Source organism: Acomys russatus, chromosome 19, assembly GCF_903995435.1.
Source record: "Acomys russatus chromosome 19, mAcoRus1.1, whole genome shotgun sequence".
Classification (NCBI taxonomy): domain Eukaryota; kingdom Metazoa; phylum Chordata; class Mammalia; order Rodentia; family Muridae; genus Acomys; species Acomys russatus.
In genome coordinates, this window is record NC_067155.1 from 13,977,631 (window position 1) to 14,005,256 (window position 27,626).

The 27,626-nt window shown below is 57.0% G+C and overlaps 3 protein-coding genes across 4 annotated transcripts; 2 read left to right on the forward strand and 1 right to left on the reverse strand.

The window, feature by feature from the left end:
* Positions 1–8,217: 8,217 nt before the first annotated feature.
* Bloc1s3 (biogenesis of lysosomal organelles complex 1 subunit 3) lies at positions 8,218–9,845 on the reverse strand. Its single transcript, XM_051161914.1, has 2 exons — positions 9,739–9,845; positions 8,218–8,953 (listed from the first exon to the last, which is right to left on the reverse strand). The coding sequence occupies exon 2, from the start codon at positions 8,941–8,943 to the stop codon at positions 8,353–8,355; it is 591 nt and encodes a 196-aa protein (XP_051017871.1). The 5' UTR covers positions 8,944–8,953; positions 9,739–9,845; the 3' UTR covers positions 8,218–8,352.
* Positions 9,846–10,164: 319 nt separating this feature from the next.
* On the forward strand, positions 10,165–17,250 carry Trappc6a (trafficking protein particle complex subunit 6A). The gene is made up of 5 exons (XM_051162531.1): positions 10,165–10,303; positions 15,400–15,467; positions 15,621–15,738; positions 16,288–16,371; positions 17,179–17,250. Exons 1-5 carry the CDS (start codon positions 10,220–10,222, stop codon positions 17,194–17,196), a joined length of 372 nt encoding a protein of 123 aa, XP_051018488.1. The 5' UTR covers positions 10,165–10,219; the 3' UTR covers positions 17,197–17,250.
* A 1,699-nt stretch (positions 17,251–18,949) lies between these two features.
* On the forward strand, positions 18,950–26,676 carry Nkpd1 (NTPase KAP family P-loop domain containing 1). 2 transcript variants are annotated; one of them, XM_051162532.1, is made up of 5 exons: positions 18,950–19,264; positions 20,015–20,133; positions 21,205–21,675; positions 23,442–23,573; positions 24,549–26,676. In XM_051162532.1, the coding sequence occupies exons 2-5, from the start codon at positions 20,043–20,045 to the stop codon at positions 26,354–26,356; spliced, it is 2,502 nt and encodes an 833-aa protein (XP_051018489.1). In that variant the 5' UTR covers positions 18,950–19,264; positions 20,015–20,042; the 3' UTR covers positions 26,357–26,676. The 2 variants fall into 2 exon arrangements, with proteins under 2 accessions (XP_051018489.1, XP_051018490.1); XM_051162533.1 differs by lacking the exon at positions 21,205–21,675.
* The last annotated feature ends 950 nt before the right edge of the window (positions 26,677–27,626 follow it).

Below are 27,626 nucleotides of genomic sequence, written 5' to 3' on the forward strand. Positions count from 1 at the left end.
GAGGACGGAAGACACTGACTTCTCTCTCAGCTTTCCTCTCTGACTGGATTTGGAGCCACAATTGTTCACTCCATCAACAAACTGGAGCCAGGATCCAAAGACAGCTGCGGCCAGATGTCTTGTCATGCTAGAGGCTGCGATGGGAGAGTTTGGATTTGAAAGCTAGTCCTATCTCAAAGAAGCAAGTCAAAGATGTAATTTAGTGGCTACACCTTTACCTGAAATGTCCCAGTGAGGGGCTGGGGGCGTGGCTCAGTGGTAGAGCCCCTGCCTAAATCCCCCAGTGAGGGGCTGGGGGCGTGGTTCAGTGGTAGAGCCCCTGCCTAGAATCCCCCAGTGAGGGGCTGGCGGCGTGGCTCAGTGGTAGAGCCCCTGCCTAGAATCCCCCAGTGAGGGGCTAGGGTGTGGCTCAGTGGTAGAGCCCCTGCCTAGGACACCCCAATGAGGGGCTGGGGTGTGGCTCAGTGGTAGAGCCCCTGCCTAGAATCCCCCAGTGAGGGGCTGGGGGCGTGGCTCAGTGGTAGAGCCCCTGCCAAGAATCCCCCAGTGAGGGGCTGGGGGCGTGGCTCAGTGGTAGAGCCCCTGCCTAGAATCCCCCAGTGAGGGGCTGGGGGCGTGGCTCAGTGGTAGAGCCCCTGCCTAGAGTCCCCCAGTGAGGGGCTGGGGGCGTGGCTCAGTGGTAGAGCCCCTGCCTAGAATCCCCCAGTGAGGGGCTGGGGGCGTGGCTCAGTGGAGGAGCCCCTGCCTAGAATCCCCCAGTGAGGGGCTGGGGGCATGGCTCAGTGGTAGAGCCCCTGCCTAGAATCCCCCAGTGAGGGGCTGGGGGCGTGGCTCAGTGGTAGAGCCCCTGCCTAGAATCCCCCAGTGAGGGGCTGGGGTGTGGCTCCGTGGTAAAGCACTTGGCTGACATCATGGTTGTTGGAGGAATCTCAAGACACCAAGGGGCAAGTGGTAGAGTGGGGTCTGAGGTGGCCGTAAGGGGAATAAAGCCTGCAGACCGGGGCCTGGCGAAGGCACTTGCGTTAATGTCTTACAACCACAGTTTGAACCTCAGACTTCACCAAACAGGCGGTAACCCTTACCGGCTGTCCTCCAGCCTTCCTTCCGTGCCTTCTTTCGGGGCATCTAACAAGGCAAACTTCTTCCATAGCTTGGGCAGACACAAAACACCACTGCATCTGGGTTTGATGACGGCTGGCCTTCCCTTGCAGAGGAAACGTAAGGGGAGCCCTCCCTCCCCCCCCCCCCCCCGAGTGTCCAGCAGCCCCTGCCAGCCAGTTGTGTGCAATTCTGCTCTAAATGCTGTGGCCTTGAGGAGTGGTACATGCCTAGAAAGGACTGGGGGGCTAGGGGGGCTACGTCTACACAGCCCTGAGGGCCTCTCCATTCCTGCGGGGTAGAGGGTGGAGGGGCGGGGCAGCCCTCCCAGCGTAGCTACTGCACGTAGCCCCCTCACCCAGGCTCTGTAAGGAAGCCTAATAAAATTTCTGGCTCCCCAGGTAAACTTTGGGAAAATGTGCCCTCAGTTTATCACCGGGAGGGAGGAGGTAGACACTGCTTACGACTTCCTCATGGAAGAAATTTTAGAAACCTGTGCGCTTGCACTAAATAAACAAACAAATAAATACATTTCCTCCCAAAAAAGATTGGAAGCGACCTCTGTGTTCTGACCTAAAGTGTTCTGTAAACTTCCTATCTATGTGGAGGTGGCTACGTCACTGTTCAGAACCCTAAGGACACTCCCCGGTGTTTGCCCACTGTGCCCTGGAGCACCCACGAGGAGGGAGGGGTATACTGTCTTTCAGGTAAGTGGAGGTCTGTTTGGACTTAGAGTCTTTGGCGGTCTGTACTCAGCTGAAGCTGGCCTTGAACTTCTGATCCTCCTGCCTCCACCTTCCAAGTATGAGGAGCATAGGCCTGTACCTCAACGCCTGGTTTTTGTTTTGTTATTTTAGTTATCTATTTATTATGGATTGTGTGCAAATGGCTAAGGTCAGAGACAATTTCCTGGAGCGGGTTCACCCCTTTCATCTCCTGGGTCCCAGGAATCAAACTTTGAGCATCAGGTCTGGGGCATCTTTATCCACTGAGGAATCTCCACCCCCATCCCCCCACCCTCCACCCCTGCCCACTGAGCCATCTCACCCCAAGTGCCCTGGTCTTATTTTCTTTATCATTTCGTTTTATATAATTTATTTTCTTTCTTTTTCTCTCTCTTTTTAAAAAAAAACTTCCTTTTTGACCTCTGGGCTATTTACTTTCCAAATACTTGTGGGGTTTTGAAACATCCTCTCAATTTTGATTTCCGCTAGGGTCAGAGAAGATACTTTGCAATATTGCAATATTATAAACAGTGTCTAGCTGCAGCTTGCTTTTTTATTCATTTTTTTCTCAGCCGCCCAACCTTGCCCTTACATATCTGTGTCACTTTTTTTTTTGTAAATGTGTGTAGTATGGGTGCCAAACAGACCTCTGCTTACAGACCTGAAAGGTGGTATACCCCACCTTCTGCTTGTGTGCTACAGGGCGTGGTGCCGCATGCCTTTAATTAACCCCAGCACTCGGGAGGCAGAGGCAGGCAGATCGTTGTGAGTTCAAGGCCAGCCTGGTCTACAGAGTGAGTTCCAGGACAGCCAGGGATACACAGAGAAACCCTGTCTCGAAAAACCAAAAAAAAAAAAAAAAAAAAAAAAAAAGGGTTGGTTCCTTATTGTGTAAAATCTAGGGACCCAGCTCAGGTGTGGTGTGTTGAAGGCACCTTTACTTACAGAACCATCTGGAGACCCAATCAATTCATTAATTAGTTAATTAATTAATTTTTTCAAAGACAGAGACAAAATAGGATATCCAGACATACCGAAGGTTCAGGAACATATCTGCAGCAACCGCCTGTGGATGACAGGAAGGGCCTGGGGCGGGAGGAAGAGGTGCCAGATGGAAATGTGGGAGCCCAAGACACGACAGCAATGTGGATAAACACAAGCTGGCTCTTCAGTCTTAGAGTTACTTATGTTCCTTTTGGACCAAGTTAACTATTACTGGGTCTGGGTTATCTCACTCAGGATGATCATTTCTAGTTCCATCCATTTGCCTGCAAGTTTCAGGATTTCCTGGCTTTTAATAGCTGAGTAGTATTCCATAGTGTAAATGTAGCATTGTTTCTTCAAAGCCTGGCAGCACGCTGAGGAAGGGGAAGCAGGCTGTCTGGACGAGACCTGATAGGCTGTGGTGGGGGAGGAGGTCCCCTTCTGTCACAGGTCTAAGGGAGGGGAGTAGGGCAGAAGAAGGGGAGGAGGGGTAGAGGAAGATACAAGTGGGATAAAAATCGGGATGTAATCAGAATAATTTTCAAAAAAAATGTTTAGGCCAGGCATGGTGGCGCACACCTTTAATCACAGCACTTGGGAGGCAGAGGCAGGTGGGTCTCTGTGAGTTTGAGGCCAGCCTGGTCTACAAAGAGAGTCCAGAACAGCCAAGGCTACAAGAGAAACCCTGTCTCGAAAAACAAACAATAAATAAAGAAATGTTTTTAAAAATTATTTACTGAGAAACACGCACCCAGTGTGGTGGTGCCAGCCTATTACTCTGACATTCCAGGGCAGAGGCAGGGTAAAGAGGGGGACGTGCATCAGGGAGATGTGCATCAGGGAGATGCGAATCAGGGAGAAGTGCATCAGGGAGATATGCACCAGGGAGATGTGCACCAGGGAGATGCGCATCAGAGAGATGTGCATCAGGGAAGCACAGAGCCTGAGCAGGGAGACCGTGGCCTCAGTGTCCTGAGGGTCCCATGCCTTGTGTGAGTCTGTGCTGTGTCCCCTGCGGGTCATCTTTGATCAGTCATAGGTAGAGACTATTCATTCCAAAGGAGTGTCTAGAATGTCAGAGTCAAGGGTGCTAAGTGGGGAATCACAAGTGTGAGGACCAGAGTGCAAATCGTCAGGGAGCTCAGGTAAAGCCAGGCTCGGGGAATCTACAAGAAGCACTCCTTTGGTGAGACAGGAGGCAGAGGCAGGAGAATTCCTGGGGACTTGTGGCTCAGCTAACCTGGTGCGGGCAGCAATGAACCAAAGACCCCTGCCTCAAACAAGGTAGAAATTAAGGACCAACACCCAAGGTTGACCTCTGACCTCTACACAGGCACTGTGGTGCACCAGTGCCTGCACATACACAGGTGGACACGATTTTATACACACACACACACACAGAGATGCGCATACGCACAGACACATACATAACACACACATAAACACATGTACCCACACAAACATACAGACACACAGTAAAAAAATTTTTTTTAATAGACAGGGTTTTCTAGTTGCCTCCAGCTGTTGCCCTCAGCGTACTCACTGAACAATTTAAAAAATACACATCCTCTTGGGGCTGGAAAGATGGCTCAGCAGTTAAGAGCACTGGCTGCACTTCCAGAGGACACAGGTTCGAGTCCCAGCACCCACAGAGCCACTCACAACCATCTGTAATTCCAGGCTCAGGGGATCCGACGTCCTTTTCTGGCCTCCTCAGGCACCAGGCATGTACACGGAACACATACATATGCAAAATACCCACACAAATAACATTTTTTTAAAAATAAAATAAAATAAAGCTGGGCGTGGTTGTGCCACCTTTAATCCCATCACTCAGAGGCAGGGGCAAAGTGCTCTGAGTTTGAGGCCAGCCTGGTTTACACAGTGAGTTCCAAGACAACCAGAGCTAACGCAGAGAACCCCTGTCTCAAAAAAACCAAATATTTATGTATGTGTTTGTGCATGCGTGCATGTATGTATGTATGTACGCATGTGTGCATTATGTTATGTATATAAATTAGATGTAGGGCTGGAGGGCTGGCTCAGAGGTTAAGAGCACTGACTGCTCTTTCAGGTCCTGAGTTCAATTCCCAGCAACCACATGGTGGCTCCCAACCATCTATAGTGCGATCTGGTGCCCTCTTCTGGCCTCTGGGTGTACATGCAGGCAGAGCAGCCCAGGGTGGTGGAACAGGAAGTGAAGGACGAGGAACTCAAGTCTATCCCCAGAGAGCTTCTTGCCAGCTTGGAATATAGGAGACCCTGCCCTCACCCACTCAAAAAAAAAATTTTTTTTTTCAGATCATCCATACGCTCCTGGAGGCAGTACTGTCCGCCATTCCAGGTAAGTACATTTTTTTTTTTCTTTTTGGTTTTTCGAGACAAGGTCTCTCTGTGTAGCCTTGGCTGTCCTGGACTCGCTTTGTAGACCAGGCTGGCCTCAAACTCACAGCGATCCACCTGCCTCTGCCTCCCAAGCGCTGGGATTAAAGGAGTGCGCCACCACCGCTCGGCTTCAGGTTAGTAATTCTTGACAAATTAGAACCAGATGACTATGAAGGGTTGTGGCGGTGGCCGCTCACTGAGGACAGCGGTTTGTTACCGTGTGTCTTCTCGGGATTTCCGACAGAGGGCGGCAGAGAGCCAGGGAGCGGCCCAGACAGCTGGGCGCAGTCTGCCCTTTAAGGTTAGTATTACCCGATACCGTTGAGCAACCAGGCCTTGGAATCTACCGACGCGCCTACAGTGTTCACTGTGCAAGCGAGGAAGGCCGGGTCACTGCAGCCTTCTGGGGAAAATCGACTCAGAGACACCACGCACAGGAGGGAATTGGCATGGGCTGCCACCTACACAGTCGGGGACACCCGGTGCGCACACAGATCTCAGGCATTTGTGCTTCTGCTCCTGAGAAGGGATAAGGAGGCGGGCTCAGGCCCTCGGCCCCACCCCGTCCGGTTCTCCCCTAGCCCAGGCTTGACCCTAGCACCAGTTACAGGTGCTGCCCATGGGCTGGTTCACCTCCAAGTTGTACCCACCCTGGTCCAGCCCCAAACTCACTTTGTAGACCAGGCTGGCCTCGAACTCACAGCGATCCACCTGCCTCTGCCTCCTGAGTGCTGGGATCAAAGGCTTACGCCACCACTGCCCAGCTCTCACCTCTGTTCTTAACCAACTGAGCACTCTAGTTTTTGCCTCCAGCCTTGTCCAGGACTGCCAAGAGGGGTGATCCCCAGGGTTCCAGCCCAGCCAGGCCAGCTGAGATCCTGAGTGCTAGGCTTGGTGAGACTGTCCCAAGTAATAATACTAACAACCAATAATAATGCCGATATGCAGACAGAGGATGACGTTGCTATGTCAACCTCAAATTCTTTCCCAGGAGACTAATCAATGCCTGCCCCTCTCCTCTGGTCCCAGTGACAGACTGAGACACCATCCCACCAAAAAACCTTTTTTTATGTGCATTGTATGTCTACGGGTGTCTACGGGAGTTACAGACAGTTGTGAGCTGCCATGTGGGTGCTGGGAATTGAACCCGGGTCCTCTGGAAGAACAGTCAGTACTCCCAACCGCTGAGCCATCTCTCCAGCCCATCATCCCACCAAAGTTTACTCAAGGGATGCAGAGAGTTTATTAGGCTTAGTTACAGAGCAAGAGGGGAGGGGTTATGAGCAAGGCCAGCCCCCACTGGAAGGTCTGCACACACACACACACACACACACACACACACACACACACACACACGCTCGCACACATGCAGTAGGGATGACGGCTTCCCCATGGCTGCGTGCATGGAGCCCCCTCCCTGGTCCTCTCAGCGTGTATGCATCTGTCTATTCCCTGACACAGGTGGTGCTAGGGCAGAGCTACAGATAACTGCTTGGGAGGCTGGACACAGGTGCAGTGGCACGGCCTTTTTTATTTATTTATTTTTATTTTTAGGTTTTTCGAGACAGGGTTTCTCTGTGTAGCCTTGGCTGTCCTGGACTCGCTTTGTAGACCAGGCTGGCCTCGAACTCACAGCGATCCGCCTGCCTCTGCCTCCCGAGTGCTGGGATTAAAGGTGTCCATCACCACCACCCGGCGGCCCGGCCTCCTTATCCCCTCCTTCTGCAAGGGAAGTCAAAGGTCAGCAAGCCCAGCTGTGCTGCTCTTTTGCCGGCAGTCACAGCAGAGCTTCCAGAGGGGACAGGGCCTGAAGGACAGCCTTGTGTATCATCTCTGCTGTATACAGGCCCTTGCAAGCTGAGCATATCTCCAGGCAGGCACAGGAACACCTGCACACACCCAGGCACACCTGCATATAGCACACATACTAAGGGAGAGAAGCAAGATACCCCATGTTGCCGGGCGTGGTGGCACACGCCTTTAATCCCAGCACTCGGGAGGCAGAGGCAGGTGGATCGCTGTGAGTTCGAGGCCAGCCTGGTCTACAAAGTGAGTCCGGGACAGCCAAGGCTAACACAGAGAGAACCCTGTCTCGAAAAAAAAAAAAAAAAAAAAAAAAAAAAAAAGATACTCCATGTTAACCTTTAACCTCCACATGTACACCCATGGGCAAGTGCGCGTGTGTATTTGTGTGTAAGTGTGTGCGCGCATACACACACACAACTTTTTTTGTTTTGTTTTGTTTGTTTTTCGAGACGGTTTCTCTGTGTAGCCTTCCACCACGCCCGGCTCAAGAGACAGAGATAACTAAGAATGTTCTAGCTTCTTTGTTCCTTTCGGAGCGGGGTGGTACTAGGAATTGAACCCAGGGCTGCCCGCACTCTCAGCGCACACAATAGCACCGAGCCGGTCTTACCCACCATGTAAGGCCTTCCATGTAAGGCCAGGGGATCCTCACTGACACGGAGACAAAGGGGGTGGACGTGAACAGGATCAAGAGATTAAAAAAAGCCATACAAGCACAAAGAAACTGCTATCCCCGGTGCCCACAGGGGTCACAAATCCGAGTCCTTTTAGCATCCAGAAACCTACTCAGTGAGTGGGTCCTAGGTTTGTATTTGTGGAGTCGTCGTCTTACAGCGACCAGAACACCAGGGGGCGCTGCCCCACACCCAAGCGCCTGATGGGTGTCAGTCAGAGTTAGGGTTACAACCCAGGCCTACCTCGGTTCGCACGTGGCCACAGTGGTCTGTGGTGTGTGTAGGAGGAAGGTCTCCTTGGGTCAGGCGTGCTCATCATTTGGGGAACGACTTGAGGGAGGCCCCACGCCCCAGCCTAGACCCAGGGAGGTTCCTCCAAAGCAAGCGGACTCCAGCCTAACCTAAGAGTAAAGATGGATTTAGGAAACAGAGTGAAGGGGTGGGAAGCTAAGCTAGATGTCCATTAAATCTGCACCGAGTCTTGGGGGGGCGGGGGAAATCCCAGAATTGTGCTAAGAACACAACGGGGCCAAACCAACGAAGATGCCAGGACTCGGGCTCCTTGTGGCCACAAACCAAACTCTACCGCGCACCGGAGGGGGTGGTGATCCAGGATCAAAGACAGAGTCCGAGGCCACAAGGGGCCAGGAATGACCAGCAGCAAGTGGCAGAGCGTCAGCTTAGGCTCTCGGTCCTGGGTCCGGATTGGGCTCCACGCCTGGCACCCCTCGTATGTCCGGCAGCAGGCGACAGCCAGCCACGATGTCCAGGCGCTCGGCGAGCGCGCAGAGGTCCCCGCGCGCCAGGCGCACGCTGTGGGCGGCAGCCAGCCCCGTGGCCTGGGCAGCCGCCAGCCTCCCCGCCAGGGTGGCCACGTCGCGGCACGCACGGCGGTACACGCCGCTCACCGCGGCCGCCACGTCGTGGTCCAGGCGCGTCTGGCTGTCGGCTAGCCGGAGCTGCAGCAGCGAGCGCGCAGGCGCTACGGCAGGGGCCTCCTCCGAGCCCCAGGTCTCCACCGCGTCGCGCTGCACCACGAGCGGAGGCAGGTCTCCCGGCGCGGCCGTGGGCTCCGGCTCGGGCTCGGAGTCGGTCTCCGCCGCCTCCCCGGCTACACGCAACCCCGTGGGGCGGCCTCGCGTCGGGCCCGAGGGACCCAGGTATAGCTCCTCCTCCTCCGACGAGGATGCAGACAGCTCCGAGTCGGTCTCCGCCGCCTCCCCCGGCACCACCGTCCCCGGCCTCCGCCGTCGACCCCGGATCGACGCCATGGCGCGGGAGCTGGAGAAGAGGAGGGCGCGGAGACGTGAGCTGCGGAGCGCTCGTCCCTCCAACCGCCACCCCCAGCCAGTCCCGGCTCGGCCTCGGTTTCCTCTTGTACACAAGGATCGGAATCCTGCATCTGAAGTTTCATGCGCGCGCGCGTGTGTGTGTGTGTGTGTGTGCGCGCGCACGCCGGGGAAACCAAGGACCGGCCCAAACAAAGCCTTGGGGACTAGGTCCCGCGACATGGCTCCTGCCGTGGGCGAGGCGCCTGCAGCCAAGCCTGACGCCATGAGTTCGACCCCCCGGGGACCCATACGGTGGAGGGAGCTGACTGAGGCCGGCGGAGCTGCCGCCTGACTTGTACGCGCGTGCTGTGGAAGCTCGCTCACGCACGCACGCACGCACGTACGCGCACAGTGGAGTAAACGTAAAGCCACGATAACGCCTTTAATCCCCAGCACGGGAGGCCGAGGCAGGCGGATCTCTTGTGAGTTCGAGGCCAGCCTGGGTTACCACAGCCCCAGGCCATCCAGAGCTACACTGAGACCCTGTCTCAAAAATAAATACCGACAATAATAAAATAGTTTTTTTTAGAAAAGACCTGTAACCAAGAGTTTCCAGAGTCCACCAGCACAGGCCACATTCTCCACCGCCCTCCAGGCCCGCTAACAGGGTGCACACGCACCAGGGCGGACACAGAACGGACGACCCACCCGCCCCCCCGTCCCGCCCGGAGACGACATTAACGGGAGCCCCCCCCGCCCCCCGTCCCCCGACACCACAGTCCCGGAAGGCCCTACCAGGTCTGCGAAGCGCCGAGCCCGAGGGATCCGCAGCCTGGCGGAAGTGAAGCGTTTGCTCTGAGTAGGGTCACGTGATCCTGGGCCCGGCCAATAATAAGGCGGCTAGGCAAGCTGCTTCCGTGTTGTGGGTATATTTATCTATTTATTAATTTATTTAGGAAATTTCTATGGGACGCACGGTTTTTTGTTTTTGTTTTGTTTTTGTTTTTTTAACTTGGACCGTCACACGAACCAGAGACTCAGCCAATGGGGACGTCCGAAGACCCGGAAACGGCGAGGGAAGCGAAGTAAGGGCGGAAGACGCTCACGTGTGCGGCCAATGAATGGGCTCTGTGGACCCGCCCCCTTGTTTCCCTGTCTTCACTCTCAGCGGGGGAGGCGGGGCTATGTCAGAGCACCAATCAGATCGGGCCTGCCTTCCCGGCTGACCAATAGGAGCCCGAAGCGATGGCTGGGCGTGAGGGGCGCGCGGCGGTGCATGGCGGACGCGGTGCTGTTCGAGTTTCTGCACACCGAGATGGTGGCGGAGCTGTGGGCCCCGGACCCGGACCCTGGCTCAGTGGTGAGCGGCACGCCGTGGCCTCGGGGGTGACTTCTCCGTGGAGAGAAGTTGGGGTGCGATCGAGTCTTCCTGGCCGGTCATTGCTGAGGCGGTGCAAGATGACTCGGGGCAGGGCCTGGTGAGCCTTGGGTAATTACGGTAATTAGCTGCTATTGTGCAAGTCCACATTTTAATCTCCCTATCCTTCCGTTTCCTCCTTAGAAAATGCACCCTAACCGTACCCCATCTCTGTCCCCGCTGTCTGTGTGCCTCATGTGAGCCTGGGATAAAGTCTATGCTAATGGCGCTACACCCCAGCACACAGTGGGCTTTTTGGTATGCATTTGCCCCTATAGAGAGTAAAGACCCCACCCGGTGCTGTGGAGGGCTTGCGCTGCGATCACCGAAGTATTGCAGTCCATAATAGTTCCTACCACTGTCTTGGGGTTCGCACTCCCACGGTCTTCCACCCCATGCCAGGAAGGTCAGCCTGACCCTTTCATCCGGGCCATGAAGAGGCTTCTTTGGTGGGGTGGGGGTGTTCTGTGTCACCTTGACTCTCAATAAAGGGTTTGAAATAGCTTTCTGTGCGTCCACCGAGGTGTGAGCTTGCGGGGGTGGGGGTGGGGTGATCCTCGTAAGTCCATCTGCAGCCACGGACTGTTGCTGTAACTGGGGTCCCACCGCTGAGATAGCAGAGTTGGTGGGAGAGTGTGGCCTGAGCATCAGGTCTCAGGAAGTTCCCTGTCTTTATAAGCTACATGGCGGCTGTCATGGCTTCCTTCTTATCCTTGTGTGTGGGAGTGCAAGAGCTGCTGTAGAGACTGCTCTGCCCCCCCCCATCTTCTTTCGTCCTTGAGCACCCGTCACCCCCCACGTGTGCCGTTCCTTGAAGCAGCTCTTCACTGTCTAGCCTAGAGTCTGGTTCCTGATGATCCTCCTGCCTCCGCTGGGAAAGTGCTGGGATTACAGGCGTGCAGGCACCAAACTAAATCTCCACACTCTGTTCTTATTCCTTCTCTGACTTGTGAAATGCGCCTCTGGATGGAACTTGGGCCCTCCTGTGTCTGGTTTGCATGCTGTGCCTCCAGTTGTTGTATGGTCAGCGTCTTGCACGTCAGAGGGCTACAACCCATGGAGTCAATGTCTCTCACGTCATACACTTTTCTAGCCGCAAACACATGGTCCTCCTGCCTACACTTCCCAAGTGCTGGGATTGGAGGCAGAGATTTTTTTTTCTTAATTAATTAATTATTTTTATAGTATTTTTCCCGCATGTGTGCTTGCACTCCAGAAGAGGGCACCAGATCTCATTATAGATGGTTGTGAGCCACCATGTGGTTGCTGGGAATTGAACTCAGGACCTCTTAACCTCTTAACCTCTGAGCCATCTCTCCAGCCCTGAGATTTTTTTTTTTCTTAATTACATCTGTAATGATTATTTACAAACATTTTTTTAAAACTTCCTAAACAGTGTGGTATAACTATGTAGCAATTACATTGTATTAGCATTATAATCATCTGGAGAGGACTAGGGTGTGGCACAGTGATGGAGCCCCTGCCTAGAATCCCCCAGTGAGGGGCTGGGGGCGTGGCTCAGTGGTAGAGTCCCTGCCTAGAATCCCCCAGTGAGGGGCTGGGGGCGTGGCTCAGTGGTAGAGCCCCTGCCTAGAATCCCCCAGGGAGGGGCTGGGGGTGTGGCTCAGTGGTAGAGCCCCTGCCTAGAATCCCCCAGTGAGGGGCTGGGGGTGTGACTCAGTGGTAGAGCCCTGCCTAGAATCCCCCAGTGAGGGGCTGGGGGCATGGCTCAGTGGTAGAGCCCCTGCCTAGAATCCCCCAGTGAGGGGCTGAGTTCTGCCCTCAGCACAACAAAACAAAGCAAGGTCTGTGGGAAGGTGTGTGTGGACTATATGCAAACACTATTTCATAAAAGGGACTTTCGCCATTTTTATCTCTGGAGGTCAAGTGCTTTGTTCTCAGCACAGCACCTAAGTCAAAGGACTTGTCTTGGTTTTCAGGACTGAGGCTCTGGATGAAAGTCCTTGTTTTGGAAGCTGCCCAGGCTTCCAAAGACTCAGTTCCTCACCTCCAGAATCTGTCCACGCTTAGGGGCCTGCCTGACCCAAGTGCTCTTTGCTTTATACCGAGTGCCGTTTGTGCCGACACCGATCTTACTTGTCTCATCAGTCTTTATGTATTACCTCCTGTTCTTTCCAGCCATGATCTTGTGGCCAGCACTGTCAGACTGCCCAGGCTCTGGTCTGTTCATAGGGGCAGTAGAGTTCCAGCTTTGTCTCCTCCGGGAGAATAAAAGACTCGAAATATGGAAGAGCCTGTGGAGGCTGTGGGAAGGCTGTGGTAGGAGCTTCTCCCTCTGTCTTTCCTGGCCCCGGCCCCCCGCATTCTGTTGCCCCCTGACTCCTGACCCCGCCACTCTGAGTCTTTTCAGTTCCGCAGATACTTAATTAGCCCCCACTCAGGGACAGGCAAGAGGAGTCAGGGCGCAAGAGCAGCTGTGTCTCTGTCACCATCACTGTGAGTAGGTAGTGCCTTGAGCTTCGTTTCACGGGGAGGCCACCCAGGCCACCGTATCTAGGTCACACATCCAGGATGTCCATCCATCCCAGGGCGTGTGAAGTCTGGAGAAGGAGACCCTGAGCTTGCTGGCGACCCTTCGGGGCCCCTCTGTGCCTTTGGCTGGGCTGGTGGGACTGCCGTGCATCTGGGACCAGGGTGTCTCGGGGCTCCTTCTGGGGACCCATCACCCCCAGAGAGTTGGACTTTTTGTCACAGTAGGGAATCCTGACTGGGACACAGATGTGACCCAGTAGCCACCAGGGTCCCCAGGCTCGCTGACCACCGGGGCCACCTCTTTTACCGGCTTCTCCTCCAGCTAACGGCTTCCTTCACATTGGCCAGGGGCTGTCACCTCCCTTGGTGGACACAGAGACCCTGTGCCGGGTGTCACAGTAAGACTTAAGTTGATTTGTGGCTTGAATTGCCCCCAGGATCCCAAAGGACGGCTACCAGGGCTACCTTCCTTTTACGAGACGCAGACACTCAGTGTCACCCCATCTTCCTGACCCCCTCTTCATGCAGGAAGTGTTGGGGTGTATCTCAACACAGGCAATCAGAGTACCAGATAATACCAGCACAAGGGCGAGTGATGCAACAGGGATCTCCTGTGTGCCACCCTGCAGTTTTGGGGGGCCCTACCACGCCAGCATCTGTCTTCTGCCCTTCCCTCCTAGGGTGTGTTGGAGGAAGTCAGCAGAGCACCCCACCATCTTCCTAGGGGAAACCATATTATCTCTGCCTGTTTGGGTGAGGCCTGGCTCCTCAGGAGTGGTTTTTTGGTTGGTTGGTTGGATTTTCAGAGACCCCTTGTTGGTTTTGAAATGGACTCACCCTGTAGTCCAGGCTAGCCTCAAATGCACAGTTACCTGCTCCGCCTCCTGGGTGCTGAGATTAAACATGTGCACCACCGCACCTGGCCAGAGGACAGCTTCTGGTGGTCACTCTCTCCTACCATGTGAGACCCCAGACTCAGGTCTTCAGGCTTGGCAGCACGCACCTTTGCCACTGAGACATTTTGCTGGCTCGCTTCATGTTGGTTTGTTTTTGTTTTGTTTTGTTTTGTTTTGTTTTTTGAGACAAGGGTTTCTCTGTTTCTTTCTCTGTGCTTGGCCTTCTTTGAGACAAGGTCTCACTTTTTGGCTCAGGGTAGCCTGACACTAATGTCCATGCTCCTGCCTCAGCCTCCCTAGTGCTTGGATCACAGCCATGTTGCTCACAACAGTTAAATCAACTAGTACTTTTTCTATATGTACCTGATTTTTGTTTTTTTTCTAGACAGTGTTTCTCTATGTAGCCCTGGCTGTCCTGAACTCCCTTTGTAGACCAGGCTAGCCCCGAACTCACAGTGATCCACCTGCCTCTGCCTCTGAGTGCTGGAATTAAAGGGCTGCGCCACCACGTCCGGATGCTTTTTGTGTGTGTGTGTGACAAGATCTCTCTACTACGAAGCTCTAGCAATCCTGGAACTCACTGTGAAGACCAGGCTGGCTTTAAACTCACATTGATCCACCTGTCTCTACCTCCTGGAGTGCATGGATTAAAGGCCAGCGCTACCACACCTACCTTTTTTGGTAGGGAGGACAGGGGGATTGAGACAGGGTCTCGTATGTAGCCCCAGCTGGCCTCTGCCTCTGATCCTTCCTCCTCAGCGCCCCCCCTCACCCCACCCCTACCAATGCTGGGATCATAGGCTTGCACCACCGTGCCTGACACCATCTTGGTTTGAAAGGCAGGTGGCCTTCACCCAGGCCCCACTGCACCGCCGAGCTGACTTTTTTGTTTGAATGTGGTGGGACTGGGATGGGATCCTCAGGCGTACTAGGTGGGTACCTTAAGACTGAACTGCACCCCCAACCCTTCTTTGTAACTGTGTGAGACTGTGTTTTTGTAACTAACCCAAGTGGTTGCAGGGCTGCAGTGGGCCTGGGCAGCTTTTTAACCCTTCAGAGCCTGTTTCCACCCAGGAAGTGCAGCCTGCCTTAGCTCCTGCCCCCCACAATGAAGACAAAAAGCATTCCACTGGCGCGGGGATTGTGGGTGGGGGGTGGCCCACGCCTTTAATCCCTGCCCCCCACAATGAAGACAAAAAGCATTCCACTGGCGCGGGGATTGTGGGTGGGGGGTGGCCCACGCCTTTAATCCCAGCACTCGGGAGGCAGAGGCAGGCCGATCTCTATGAGTTCGAGGCCAGCCTGGTCTATAAAACGAACGACTCCAGGACAGCCAAGGCTACACAGAGAAACCCTCAAAAAAAAAGTTAAAAAAAAAATAAAAGGCATTTCCCTGCGCCCCTGCCTCCTCCCTTCTCTGGTTGGGTGTTGGTGGCCACTGTTGGCCTAGGGAACTTGTCAGCTAAGCCCCCAACCTCACAGGGACAACACGGGTGGGGGAGGGGACAGACAAGAGGGCTGGGCTCAGGGACTCAACCTGGGCAGGAGACCAGTGATAGAAGGATCTGGAAACAGCCTTCCTAGCCAAGGGAAGAGGGAACTGGGCAAGGACCCTGTAGCTTCCTGAGACTCCGTTTCTCGGCCTTCTAGGGAAAGAAGAAAAGCCTGTCGGTCCTGGAGGGCCTGGGCTTCCGCGTGGGCCAGGCTCTGGCTGAGAGGTGAGAGCTGGCCCCACCTGCCTTCCTCCCCTGCCTGGGAGGGTGGGCAGACCCGAAGCCGGGGTTCCTGCTGGTAAGACCTAGGGTGGGGAAGGTTTCACGGGCCCACGCATGTACCTGGTGGGCCTGGCTTCGTTCCATGCCCTCATGCAGGCTGCCCCGAGAGACGCTGGCCTTTAGGGAGGAGCTGGATGCCCTCAAGTTCCTGTGCAAAGACCTGTGGGCAGCCATGTTCCAAAAGCACATGAACGGACTCCGCACCAACCACCAGGTGCGTGTGTGGGCTGGCCCAGCCCGGCACCTGCCTTCCAGGCTGGGGGCAACGGGGAAAACCCCACAAGGGAACGTCACAGCATCACATCGGGCACACTGGGGACTTAGAAAGCAAGGACCCTAGGCGGCCATTACCGTCTGTCCCTTCTCCGCGGAGCCCCTGAGAGAAGCCAGGGCTGCCGTGGGGTGGCAGGGGCTGTTCTTTCAACGTCAGCCTGCCTCTCAGGAGCAAGCCTCACACGGGGCCGCTAGTGGCCTTGACATGACGATTCTTGTCCCGGGCTCGTGGTAGTCTCTATTGAACACCCACGCTGCGCCCATTCCCCGCCACCACTTAAAGGGCCGGGGCTCCCGCATCTCCCATCACCCCTGACAGGCAGGGACTGCTTCCTAAGAGGTCACGTGGCCCCTAGGAGAGCCCACACACTCCTGGGTGCCCAGGGCCTCCGTGCCTCCAAAGGATTGGATGCTGGGTTTGTGAGGGTGTTGGGAGGGTCTTTTGTTTCTTCTAGCAGCGCCCAGCCCCCGCGGTCTTTTCTGTTGCCAGGGGACCTATGTGTTACAGGACAACAGTTTCCCCCTCCTTGTCACCATGGGCTCAGGAGCGCAGTATCTAGAGGAAGCCCCCAAGGTATTGAGGGAAGGACCGGACATGCCCATCTGCCCACCCCCTGCTAGGTCTCTCCTGGGGCTGGGGCCTGTCCTCCCCTCTCCCCACAGTGGTCTGTGTGTGTGTCCCCCTCCCCATCCCAGTTCCTGGCCTTCACCTGCGGCCTTCTGTGTGGTGCCCTCCATACGCTGGGCCTCCAGAGCCTGGTCACCGCCTCCGTGGCTTCCCTGCCCGCCTGTAAGTCACTGGGGAGAGGGTGTTTTGCGTCCCCCTAAAGGCTGTTGGGACTTCCCCATCCTTGGTCCCCCATCAGTGTTGGGAAGGGGCCATCTGGCATGGCATTTGAAGCCCAGAAACAGGTACAGTGAGCGGATCCACGTTCCCAGCCTGCGTCCCTGGGGGCACCTCTAAGAGAAGCTGGGACAGACCCCGGTGGGACTGTTAAGATGCCCTGGCCAGGTTTCTGACGGCTCTGAAGAGTGAACTTTCACCACCCATCTGCTATGATCTTGACCCCACAGGGCATAGCTGAGCCTAAGATGTCACACACACACCCCACCATAGACAGCTGCCACCCCTGCCTGCCACTGTGGGGGCCTGGGCTGGGCTGAAATGACCAGGACATGTCAGGAGCTCAGGCCAACCCTCCTGCCTCCTACACGTTCTGCCACCTGCCCCTGGGCTCCCCTATGGTCTGGGATGTGGGCCAGTTGGGTGGGGCGGTGCCCTGTGACCCACACACTGCCAGGGCCACCCAGGCTGCTGGTGCAGAGCAGGGTGAACAGCTAGCCTGTTCACCAGCTTTCCGTCCTGGCTCTTCCGTTCCAGGTAAATTCCAGGTCATAATCCAGAAGTCCTGAGGACCGCGGAGGGGGCGCCTTGCCCTGACCCGACCTCAACGTCGGGAGACCGTGCAGCTGGGACACACACACACACACACACACACACACACACACACACACACACACACACACCCCGCGTCTGAGTGCTTACCTTATGGGGGAGGGGCCTTGAAGCTGGAGCTCACAGGCCCCGCCCCCCAGGAAGTCATGACCTCAGGATGGGAATGGAGGGACATTAGGGCATCACACAGATGGCAAATGTTCAATAAAGGTTCTTCATGTGGAAACAGATCTGTGCAGTGACTTATCACACACACCCCAACCCCGCACCCACCCCCACCTGTGAGCCCTGGGGACACCTGGCCCAGCTCATGGGCTCTGCCAGCCAACAAGTCCGGGTCTGCCCTCGGCCCAGCAGGACATAGTGAGTGCAGCCTCACCCTGCCACCTCGGTCTGGTCCCGTGTAGACTCTGCCGCGACGGCAAGCACCCAGACCAAGGGGGATTCTGTGCGCATGCGCGCTGCATCCAGGCCGCTGCAAGCACAGTAAGCCCAGTTAACTACTGAGCCATCCCTCCAAATCCCCCGCCCCTAAGACAAGGCTTCTCAGCGTGAGACAGACGGCTCAGGAGCTGAAAGCGCTTGTTGGTGTTACTGAGAACCCAGCACCCACCTAGTGGCTCACTATAGCTCTGTAACTCCAGTTCCAGAGGCTCTGATGCCGTGTTCTGACCTCCCACAAATGCAAGCAAAATCCTCATACGCATAAAATGACCTAGGAAGACAAGATCTCCTTACGCAGCTCTGGCCTTGAGCTCGGGTGGTCCTCCTGCCTCAGCCTCCCGAGTGCTGACTGATTTGTGCCACCAGGTTCAGCTGGGTCCCTGTGGGTGGGGCATCCAGCTTTGTGGAGTGTGGTTCAGATGCTGTGGCGGTCCCTGGCCAGCCCTTCCCAATTCCCTACAAACAAACTCTTTGTTCCCCAATTTGCCTAGTGACCCCCCCCCCATGCCGCCTGGTCCCCTCCGCCCCTCCCAGGACCCACCCTCCTGGGATCTCTGCTCCGTTTTTTGCTGCACAGGCTAGCTTGCACCCCACTTCTTGATACACCCCTGCCTCCCAGGTGGACCAGGGAACCCTCCCCCAAAGAAGGAGAAAAGAAACTTCACAGTGGGAGGAAGGTGGCTTGGCCCTGACAGCAGGAAGCAACCCCCCCTCACCCCCAACCTTGTTTTGAGGAAAGAATTCCACAGTATAGTGTACCCCTTTGCCCAGCACTACCCTGGCCCTAGTAGGCACAGGGTAGAACCCCCAGAAGTGACTGCCTCCTACTCTGTGTAGTCTGGGGCTTTGCGTCTCTGGGCCTCAGTTTTCTCCTGTGTGGAGCGGGCCTTTCCACAGTTCTGTGATAAAGGTTGCAGGTGGGCCGGGCGGTGGTGGAGCATGCCTTTTAATCCCAGCACTTGGGAGGCAAAGGCAGGTGGATCACTGTGAGTTCGAGGCCAGCCTGGTCTACAAAGCGAGTCTAGGCCAGCCAAGGCTACACAGAGAAACCCTGTCTCAAAAAAAAAAAAAAAAAAGATTACAGGTGGCCAGGTGTGCTATTGCCGGGGTCCTGCACACGGCATCCAGAGCCTGGTAAATGGGTCAGCTGGTGCTGTACCGAAGGGCCAGGCCCCAGGCTGGGCAGACTCATCCGTTTGACAGCCTCAAAAAGCAGGTGCCAACCTGGCCCATTCATCAATGAGGAAGCAGAGGCCCAGAGAGATGAAGTCACTGACCCACAGTCACACAACTGGGCCACGGAGGACCTAGCTGAGGCACTGTCTGTCTGGAGTTCTTTCTGCCTCCTCCTTTCCAGAAGAGGTGCCCAGAAGACTGCTGTGACTCTCCACCCCCTCCTGGGTTCATCCTGTCAGGGGCACCCAGTCCTAGAGAGCAGCAGGCCAGGCGCCTGCCTGAAGGGCGGGGACACACGCAGGAGAACCGGCCGAGCGGGCGCCACTGGGCTCCAGCCAGGCCTGCGCGGGGGCCACGGGCAGGGAGCTGGGGCCGCGGGGGCCACCACCAGGTAGGTACTGGGAACCGAGGCTGGGGACGGGGGGGGGGGGGGGGGGTGGGGGGATGGCGCGGTGGCAGGCGGGACCACCGGCCTGGCCGCTAAGCCTAATCACCCAGATTCTCATCCTCCTCGTCATCGTCATGGGCCAGATAGTATCTTTCCCAGCTCCACTTGGACTCCTATTCTGAACCCTCTAAACTCGCTGCGCCCCCCCCCTTGAGGCTTTCTGTGTCTCCGCAGAAGGCCACCGGGCTCGCCTTCCCAGCCCCCCCACCCCCAGACCTCCCTTCTCTCCGTGGCCTTGTTTAGTTCCCCACATTTGTTTGTTTATGCATTTGCTTAAACGAAGAAGGTCTCACTGGCCTCAAGACTCACAGAAATGCCCCTGCCTCTGTCTCCTGAGTACTGGCATTAAAGGCGTGCTGGCCACCATGCCGGGCACTTCCCTTACTCTTAGATTTCAGTCTAGCTCTGTTTGGTGGCTTCTCTGGCCAGGAAGCATCAGTCTCCTCTAGCGCTACCCGCCCCCACCCCCCAACCTCTGTACTCCCCACCTGGCCCCACAGTAACACCCCTCCTCCATCACCTGGCCACTGTCTTTCATTCACGTGGCCATGTGAACGTCTCCATTCCAGTGACCCAGGGAAGGCCTCCCCCTCCCCATCTAGACCCTGTCTTTTGCCGGTCCAAGGTCACAGGGGGTCACCTCAGAACAGGCCGGGGACCCCCAACAAACTGAACCCTGACCTTACCACCTAGGAACGGGCCTCGGACGTCACGGCCCGCCATGCAGAAAAACTACACCGCCCACTTCACCAAGAGTGCCCGGCCCCCGAACGAACGATATTTTTGGGATCCTGAATTGGGGCACCAAAAAGGTAAGTGTTCATTTTTGAGGGAATGCGTTGTGGCGTGTGTGTGTGTGTGTGTGTGTGTGTGTGTGTGTGTGTGTGTGTGTGCGCGCGCACGCGCGTGCTGAATGTATGTACAACAGAAGAAAAGCCAGAAAAGCCACACAAGAGCCAATGTAGCACACGCCTGTAGTCTCAGCATTTTCTGGGCTGAGGTAGGAGGATTGTTGCAAGTTCCAGGCAAGCCTGGGCTACAGCGTGTAAAACTGGTCTTACTGAAACCGGCTAAGACGGGGTCTCACTCTATAGCCCAGGCTAGCCTTGACCTCCTAGGCTCAAACACTCCTCCTGCCTAGGCCTCCCACAAATCTGATACCACAGGTGTGCCCCACCATGCTTGCCTCCCGTGAAGTCCAAACCTAGAGTGTTCACTATGGGTGGAAACAGGGGAGGGAGTTCCTTCTGAAAATCTCCATGCTGGGGGGGAGGGTAGTGGTGGGGGGAGGGGAGAGTCAGCTTCCAGAAGGAGCCATATGGTGGGAGGTGGGAAGGTAAAAGGAGAGACCCCTATTGAATATGTCTGAGACAGTGGCTTGGGGCTCCCACAGTGACCAAGGGGAGCCGGGAGGGGGCGGTGAAGACTGTCACAGACTCTTCCGGAGTCTGGCAGCTCAGGGTCCACCTGCCTTCTTAACCCCTGGCCTGTCCCCTTCTCCATGGCCACCACGTATTACTCTTGCCACTTCCGACCAGCCAGGTTAGCTCCTAGCAGATCTCAACCATCCTCACCCTGAGACTTTGAGGAGGGGACATCCTCCCCTCCCCCACCCAGGAATGCAGGAAATTGGTCTCAGGATTTGGGGTGGCAAGATGCACAAACAGCTGTCCTCTCTCTGTCCTCCCTGGACAGCACAGACCCTGTGTCCTGTCCCTGCCCTGCCCTCCCCCAGTGTCCTTCTGCCTCCCTCACTCTTGGGGCTTCTGGGGCTCCCATGGATGCTCCAGTGTGGCCTCACAGAACAGCACAGCCTGGTTTAAGCCAGTGTCCCCAGGGGGACCGGGACTCAGTCCCAGTCAACCCCACTTCCTTCCTTCCAGGATGCTGTCGTCAGTGGTACCAGGACCAGGTGGCCACTCGTGCCCATGGGCCCTGTCAGCTGTCCCCACAGGCTCACTGGCAGCAGGCCTACTGCAGCCACAGGGGTTGCAGCAGCTGTCGCCGGTGTCCCCAACCCTTCATTGTGCAGCGACAGCGGCGGCAGCAGCAGCAGCAGCAGCAACAGCAGCAGCGACAACCCTCACCCCTCCCTCCCAGCCCCCTGAGGCAGCGGCTCTGCCCAGTTCGCGGGGCCCAGAAGGGCCCACCCGCGATCGCCGCTGCCCACACGGGACCAGCCAGCGCCGCCCCCCAGCCCGCCACCTCCTCACCCACCGCAGTAGCAGTCGAGGCCAGCCACGGCCCAGCCCTGCCCTCTGCAGCCGGCGCCCTCCTGGAGCCCAGCGAGCCCACCGAGGCGCGGCCCCTGCCTGCGCCCGCCGCCTGCGGCTCCTTCACCGCCTACGGCGCCGGTGCTCAGCCCAGGCCTTCCTTTTGGGGCCGCGTTGTTCCCTACCTGCCTTGCTTCTGCCTGAGCCTTCTGCTCCCTGGCTGGCGCCTTGGGCCTGTCCTCACTCCACACACACTCCGGTCCCTGTCATATCCCAATCCCTGGGTCTCTGCCTCGACTATTGGGGGGCTCTGACTTCCGGGCCAGGCCTGTGCTCCGCGCCTCTACCCTGTGCCTTTGCTGGTGCCCTGCCTCTGCTTTCGCTCTTCTTAGCCCTCCCTCCACTGGCTCACCAGGCCAGGGAGGACAAGGGACAAGGGGTGATGAGGATCTGAGGCAGCTTGTTGGCCAGCACTGGTTGCGGGGAGGAGGGGGGCACGGGGGAGGGGACACAGGTCAAGAGTGGAAGTTAAAGAAGAGATAGAGAGCGGGTTGGGGAACGGAGAGCACTTGCGGATGGAGGGGGCCGATTTGGTCACCTGTCTCCATAGGGAGACAGCTTAGAGAGAAGTTATAGGATTGCTAGGTGACAATCATTTTAAAGACAAATAAGACAGGTAGGGAAGGGGACCCTGGCCTTGAAATGGGACCATCACACCAGGACCTATATTAGGGTACCATCCCCGCCCCCGCCCCCAGATCCAAGCTCGGAATCACAGGCTCTGGGGTGGGCTGCTTCAGAGACAGCGAAGGAGAGACAAGCTTGCATAAGCTTGGGGTGCCCCTCAGAAAAAGGGGGCCAGGAAGCTGGCAGCTGCAGAGTCCAGCAGAGGGAGAGAGGAAGGGAGGGAGGGAGGGAGGGAGGGAGGGGCTGGCAGCCTGACCCAGGCTCAGGGGTGGGGGTGGCAAAGGTGGGGACACACAGCTGTTTCAGAACCCAACCCGAGCAACAGGTAGTGAGGACTCACAGAAAGGTTGGGCATGGCCGGTGGGGCCGACCTGTCCATTTCACACTCAGGAAAAAAAAAGGCTTAGTAAAGTGAGATCACCCATTGATTAGGCATGGCTGGGGATGAGGCCCGCCCAGGCCAGTGTCACCTCAGCTCACCTTTATCCTAAGCTTCCTCCTGGCTTGGTTACCATGTGCAGCCACAGCCACAGCCGGCAGCCCACCACATCCCACGCGTCTGGCCCAACTTCCATGATTGGACCCTACCTTTTGGATATCCCAATTCTAGGTCCAAAAGCAAATCTCAGGGGACAGGGTGCCCACCTCTCCCACAGAGGAAACATTAGGGTGCTTATGTCTGAGGCTCTCTGGGACAGGGAACTTGAATCCTGAGTGGCCACTGGATAGAGGGGCATTGACCAATGACTGAGACAGCCTCTTTACTCTCCGTGTGCCCTAGTGTCTTGTCACAAGAAGAGACAAGTGGCTCACAGGTTTCACAGATCCTAAATCCCTGGTAGGAACTGAGCGGAACTAGGGAGCGTGTGGGGCTTCTAAGGGTGTGAGGGTGACATAGCTGCTGAGGACCTCCTGCCCCCAAGAAAGGCCCGTGGGATTTTCCCATGAGAGCCACAGGCATGTAGAGGGCTGAGCAGGCCTAGGGATAGCCAGATTCCACAAGCCGCTGGGCCGGGGCTGGGGACAGTGTAGGGCCAGAGCCCAGAAGGGGCAGAGATGTCCCTTTTCCATCCAGGGGTTTGACCTGAATCACCTCGGGGAATTCAGGAAGGAGTTTGCTGGTGGCAGGGCAGGGCTGGAGGCGTGTGGAGAGCACGCAGGAGGAGGGAGGGTGGCACCCGACCGACCTCGTTGACTCAGTTTCCCTTTCCCACCCCTAGACATCCTGACGGAGGATGATGTCTACTGCAGCTGTCTGGCTAAAACTCTGTGTCACGTGCCTGTCCCCGTGACCGTGGGTTTCTACGCCCCCTTTGGCTGCCGTCTTCACCTGATGCTGGACAAAATCATGAGTGAGTATCTGTGGGCGGCAGGGGGGGAGGGGAACAGGATCATGGTGTCAGGTGCCTGCCCTGTTCTCCAAGTCATGCCCCCTCACTCCCTGTCACGTCCATCCCCACCAAAATCCACCCTGAAAGAGCCTCCCCGAAATACACACACTGGTTGGACACAGCGGGCAGCCTAGGCGGCACTCAGTCACGCCTGGAGGTCAGCCCCTGCTGACTGTTTGTTTCTGCCCCGTGTTGTTACAAGGGTGCAGTGAGAGAAAAGATCAGGGAATAAGAGAAGGATGCTCCAGAGTTCCAGCCCTGGGCTCGGTCATGGGCGAGGTGACACTGGCCTCACATCCTGTTCCAGAGCACTCACTCATCATCCATTGTTCAGATGCCAGCACCTCCTTGGTGTCTGGTGGGGCGGGGGGGGGGTGGGGGGGTCATGCAGGAATGACCAGGACAATAGCCAGGGGTCCTCCCTAGGACACACGCATCCGTCCTCAGGAACACCAAGAGTGGGGCAGACAGCCAGAGAAAGATGCAGGCTGTACCTGCTGCCTTGCCCATTCTCTCCCACGTTTCACTCATTCATTCATTCATATCTCCGTTCATTCATCTTGTATCCGGGCATTTCATTCATTCATTCATTCATTCATCTGTCCATTCATCTTCCCGTACTTAGGTTTTTCATTCATTTGTTCATCCATACAGCCATAATATTATGTTACATTTCATCTGCTCATCTATCCGTTTATATTCTTGTACGCGGGCATTTTATTAATTTATTTATCCGTCCATCCATTCCCCAAGTGGTCAAATCTTAAGGGAGTTATGTCTTCCTTGTGACATCCAACCTGCCTTACCTTCTTGCCTGGGCCTGGCTCTACCTCCCTCTCATCCTCTCTCCAGGGAGGTCCCTACTTCCGTCCTCGACCTCCAGGCCTCCCTCTTCCTCCTACGTGCACCACTGACATCTTCCCTCCCTTCTCCCAGCGTTGATGCAGCAGGAGGCCGCGCAGCGCGAGAGCGAGGAGCTGCAGCGCGTGCAGTGGCGGCCTCGGAGCGTGCGCGGCTGGGGCGTCCCGCAGCTGCTGTGGTACCTGGTGTTTCTGCAGCCGATGATCACCGAACTGCACCTGCGTCGCAGGAACGTGCGCTTCCTCTTCATCCGCTTCAGCGCCTGGCAGTACGCGGGCACGGACAAGCTGTGGGCGGGGCTGGTGACCACCCTGTGCGAGGGCATCCGCCACCACTACGGCGCGCTGCCTTTCAGCGTGTACTCGGTGCTGGGCAACAAGCCCGGTGGCCCGCGCGAAGGCCACTGCCTACGCGAGTGGCATTGCCGACGCCGCGTGTGCCTGGCGCTGCTGGCGCTGCTGGCCGCGCTGTGCCTGGGCGTGGGGCTGCTGTACCTGTCACTGGGAGGCCACGCGCCGGGCCACGCGGGTCGTGGCATGCTCAAGGCGCTGGGCGGCGCGGCCACCACGTTGTCGGGCTCCGGGCTGCTCATGGCCGTGTACTCCGTGGGCAAACACCTGTTCGTGAGCCAGCGCAAGAAGATCGAGCGCCTGGTGTCGCGTGAGAAGTTCGGCAGCCAGCTGGGCTTCATGTGCGAGGTGAAGAAGGAGGTGGAGCTGCTCACAGACTTCCTATGCTTCCTGGAGATCTATCAGCGACGCCGGCTGCGCGTGGTCCTCGAGGTCACCGGGCTGGACACGTGCTACCCGGAGCGCGTGGTGGGAGTCCTGAACGCCATCAACACCCTGCTGTCCGACAGCCACGCGCCCTTCATCTTCATCCTGGTGGTGGATCCCAGCATCCTGGCCGCGTGCCTGGAGAGCGCGGGCAACATGAAGGGCACGGCGGACAACGGCTACCTGTTCCTCAACCGCACGGTCACGCTGCCCTTCTCGGTGCCGGTCATGGGCCGTCGCACCAAGTTACAGTTCCTGCATGACGCGGTGCGCAGCCGCGACGACCTGCTTTTCCGAGAGCTGACGTTCAAGCTGCAGTCGCAGAGCCTCGGGGGCTCAGGCTCAGGCTCGGGAGAGGGGACGCAGCTGCTGGCGGTGGAGACGCAGGCGGACGCGGAGCGCACGCAGGGCCAAGTGGACGCGGAGGCGGCGCGGCGCATCCAAGAGGCGCTGAGCTGTCTGCACGACGAGCGCGACTGCCTGTATGAGTATGTGCCCGACAACGTGGTGTCCATGAGACGCATCGTCAACACGGTGCCCATCACGGTGCGCCTGTTGCAACAGCAGCAGCACCAGCAGCCCGACCGCGTGGGACCCACGCCGCGCCACGCAGTGGCTTGGGTCGTGCTCGCCAACCAGTGGCCTTGTCGCCTCAGCTGGGTGCTGCAATGCCTAGAGGACAGGCAGCAGGCGGGGGGCGCGCCCGAGGGCCGCGCGCGTCTCTGGGACGTCTTCTGCGATAACAGTAGTGAACTGCACACCATGACCAAGGCCTTACAGAACGTACTGGACCTGGATGGCGACCCCGAGCTCTTTGAGCGCTTTCTGGGCACTGATTTCCCCTTCACCGTGGCGGAGGCGCAGAGTTTGCTGCGCTGCACTGTCAACCTGGACCATTCCATTCGCCGCCGCATGGGCCTCATCCGGGCAGTCAGCGCGCTCAAGCCTCCCACCCCGCCCAAGTCCCCATCCCGGGAGGATCCCAAGGCTAGTCCCAAAGAAGGGGCATCCCAGGAGGGCCATGGATCAGGACATAGTAGAGAGGCGCATCATCCCCGGGACCGGACCCACGGGGGCAAGCCAAGGCAGGCGACCCAAGTCCTTTAATTTCAGGGGTATAAAAGCTGCTTGGGTGTGGGATGAACACCAGCCACAGGTGACAGCAACATCCCGCTTGCCCTGATGAAGATGTAAGGGCAGGGCTGAGCTCAAGAACAATAAAGTATGGGATGGTCACACACCCTGATGGCTTTGGAAGCCAAAGCGTGGCAGGTGGTGGCTTCCTGGAGTTGGCAGCTGCCACGCCGGTGTATGAGTGAGCAGAGGAGGATCAGTGAGGAACATGGGACTCAATGAAGCAATAAAGGAAGCTGTGGAAAGCTGGGGCTGCCTTTCATGTCCTGGATTTCAGGCTCGGTGAGGATGCCACCTGCCCCCACCCACTTCCTCCTCAGAGAGGCAGGCCCTAGACTGCATCCTGGCAACTCAAGTTGGCATCCCAGGTAGTAGGCGGCTTGCAGGGGTGGTGGGTGAGGCTGCGGGGGCAGGGGAGATGAAGGGCAGACGCTGAGTTGACTCAGGTGAAGGGGAGCAGCACCCAGGCCTCAGGGGATCCCAGGCCTTTGTCCCCACACCCTAGCCTGCCCTCTGTGGGCAGGGCAGAAGCTGACAATTCCCAGGGCGGTGCCTGTGACCTCACCAGGTGGCTCCACCCCTCAGCATGTTTGTTAATTAGGTCTGGGCCGGATGGGTGTGGGTGGTACCGCCTTCCCCAGATAGGCAGGTAACTGTCTGTTGAGGTCAGTCCAGGGTCACTTGCTCCGGCTGGTTACAGACTATGAAGCCATGTCACCAGCAGGGTAGTTGAGGAACAAGGATTGGGACATAAAGTGAATGCAGTCAGGGCAAAGCCAGGCAGGACAACGTGAACTGTGTGTGACTGGGCCCTTCCTGCTAGCATGGTCAGACACCAAGCAGTGGGTCCCCAGTGGTTACATTTGCAGCCACACACTTAGGCTGGGGTCCCTCACCCACGGTAGTGTGGTGGGAAAGGAGCTACAGAGCTCAGCACTGTTACAAAGACACCTGAGATCAAGAGGATGGTGTTTTGTGGTACTGCAGATTTAATGAGAACCTCAGTGGGGGGATTCTAGGCAGGGGCTCTACCACTGAGCCACACTCCCAGCCCCTCACTGGGGGATTCTAGGCAGGGGCTCTACCACTGAGCCACACCCCCAGCCCCTCACTGGGGGATTCTAGGCAGGGGCTCTACCACTGAGCCACACCCCCAGCCTCTCAATGGGGGATTCTAGGCAGGGGCTTCTACCACTGAACCACACCCCAGCCCCTCATTTGGGGAGTCTATGCAGAGGCTCTA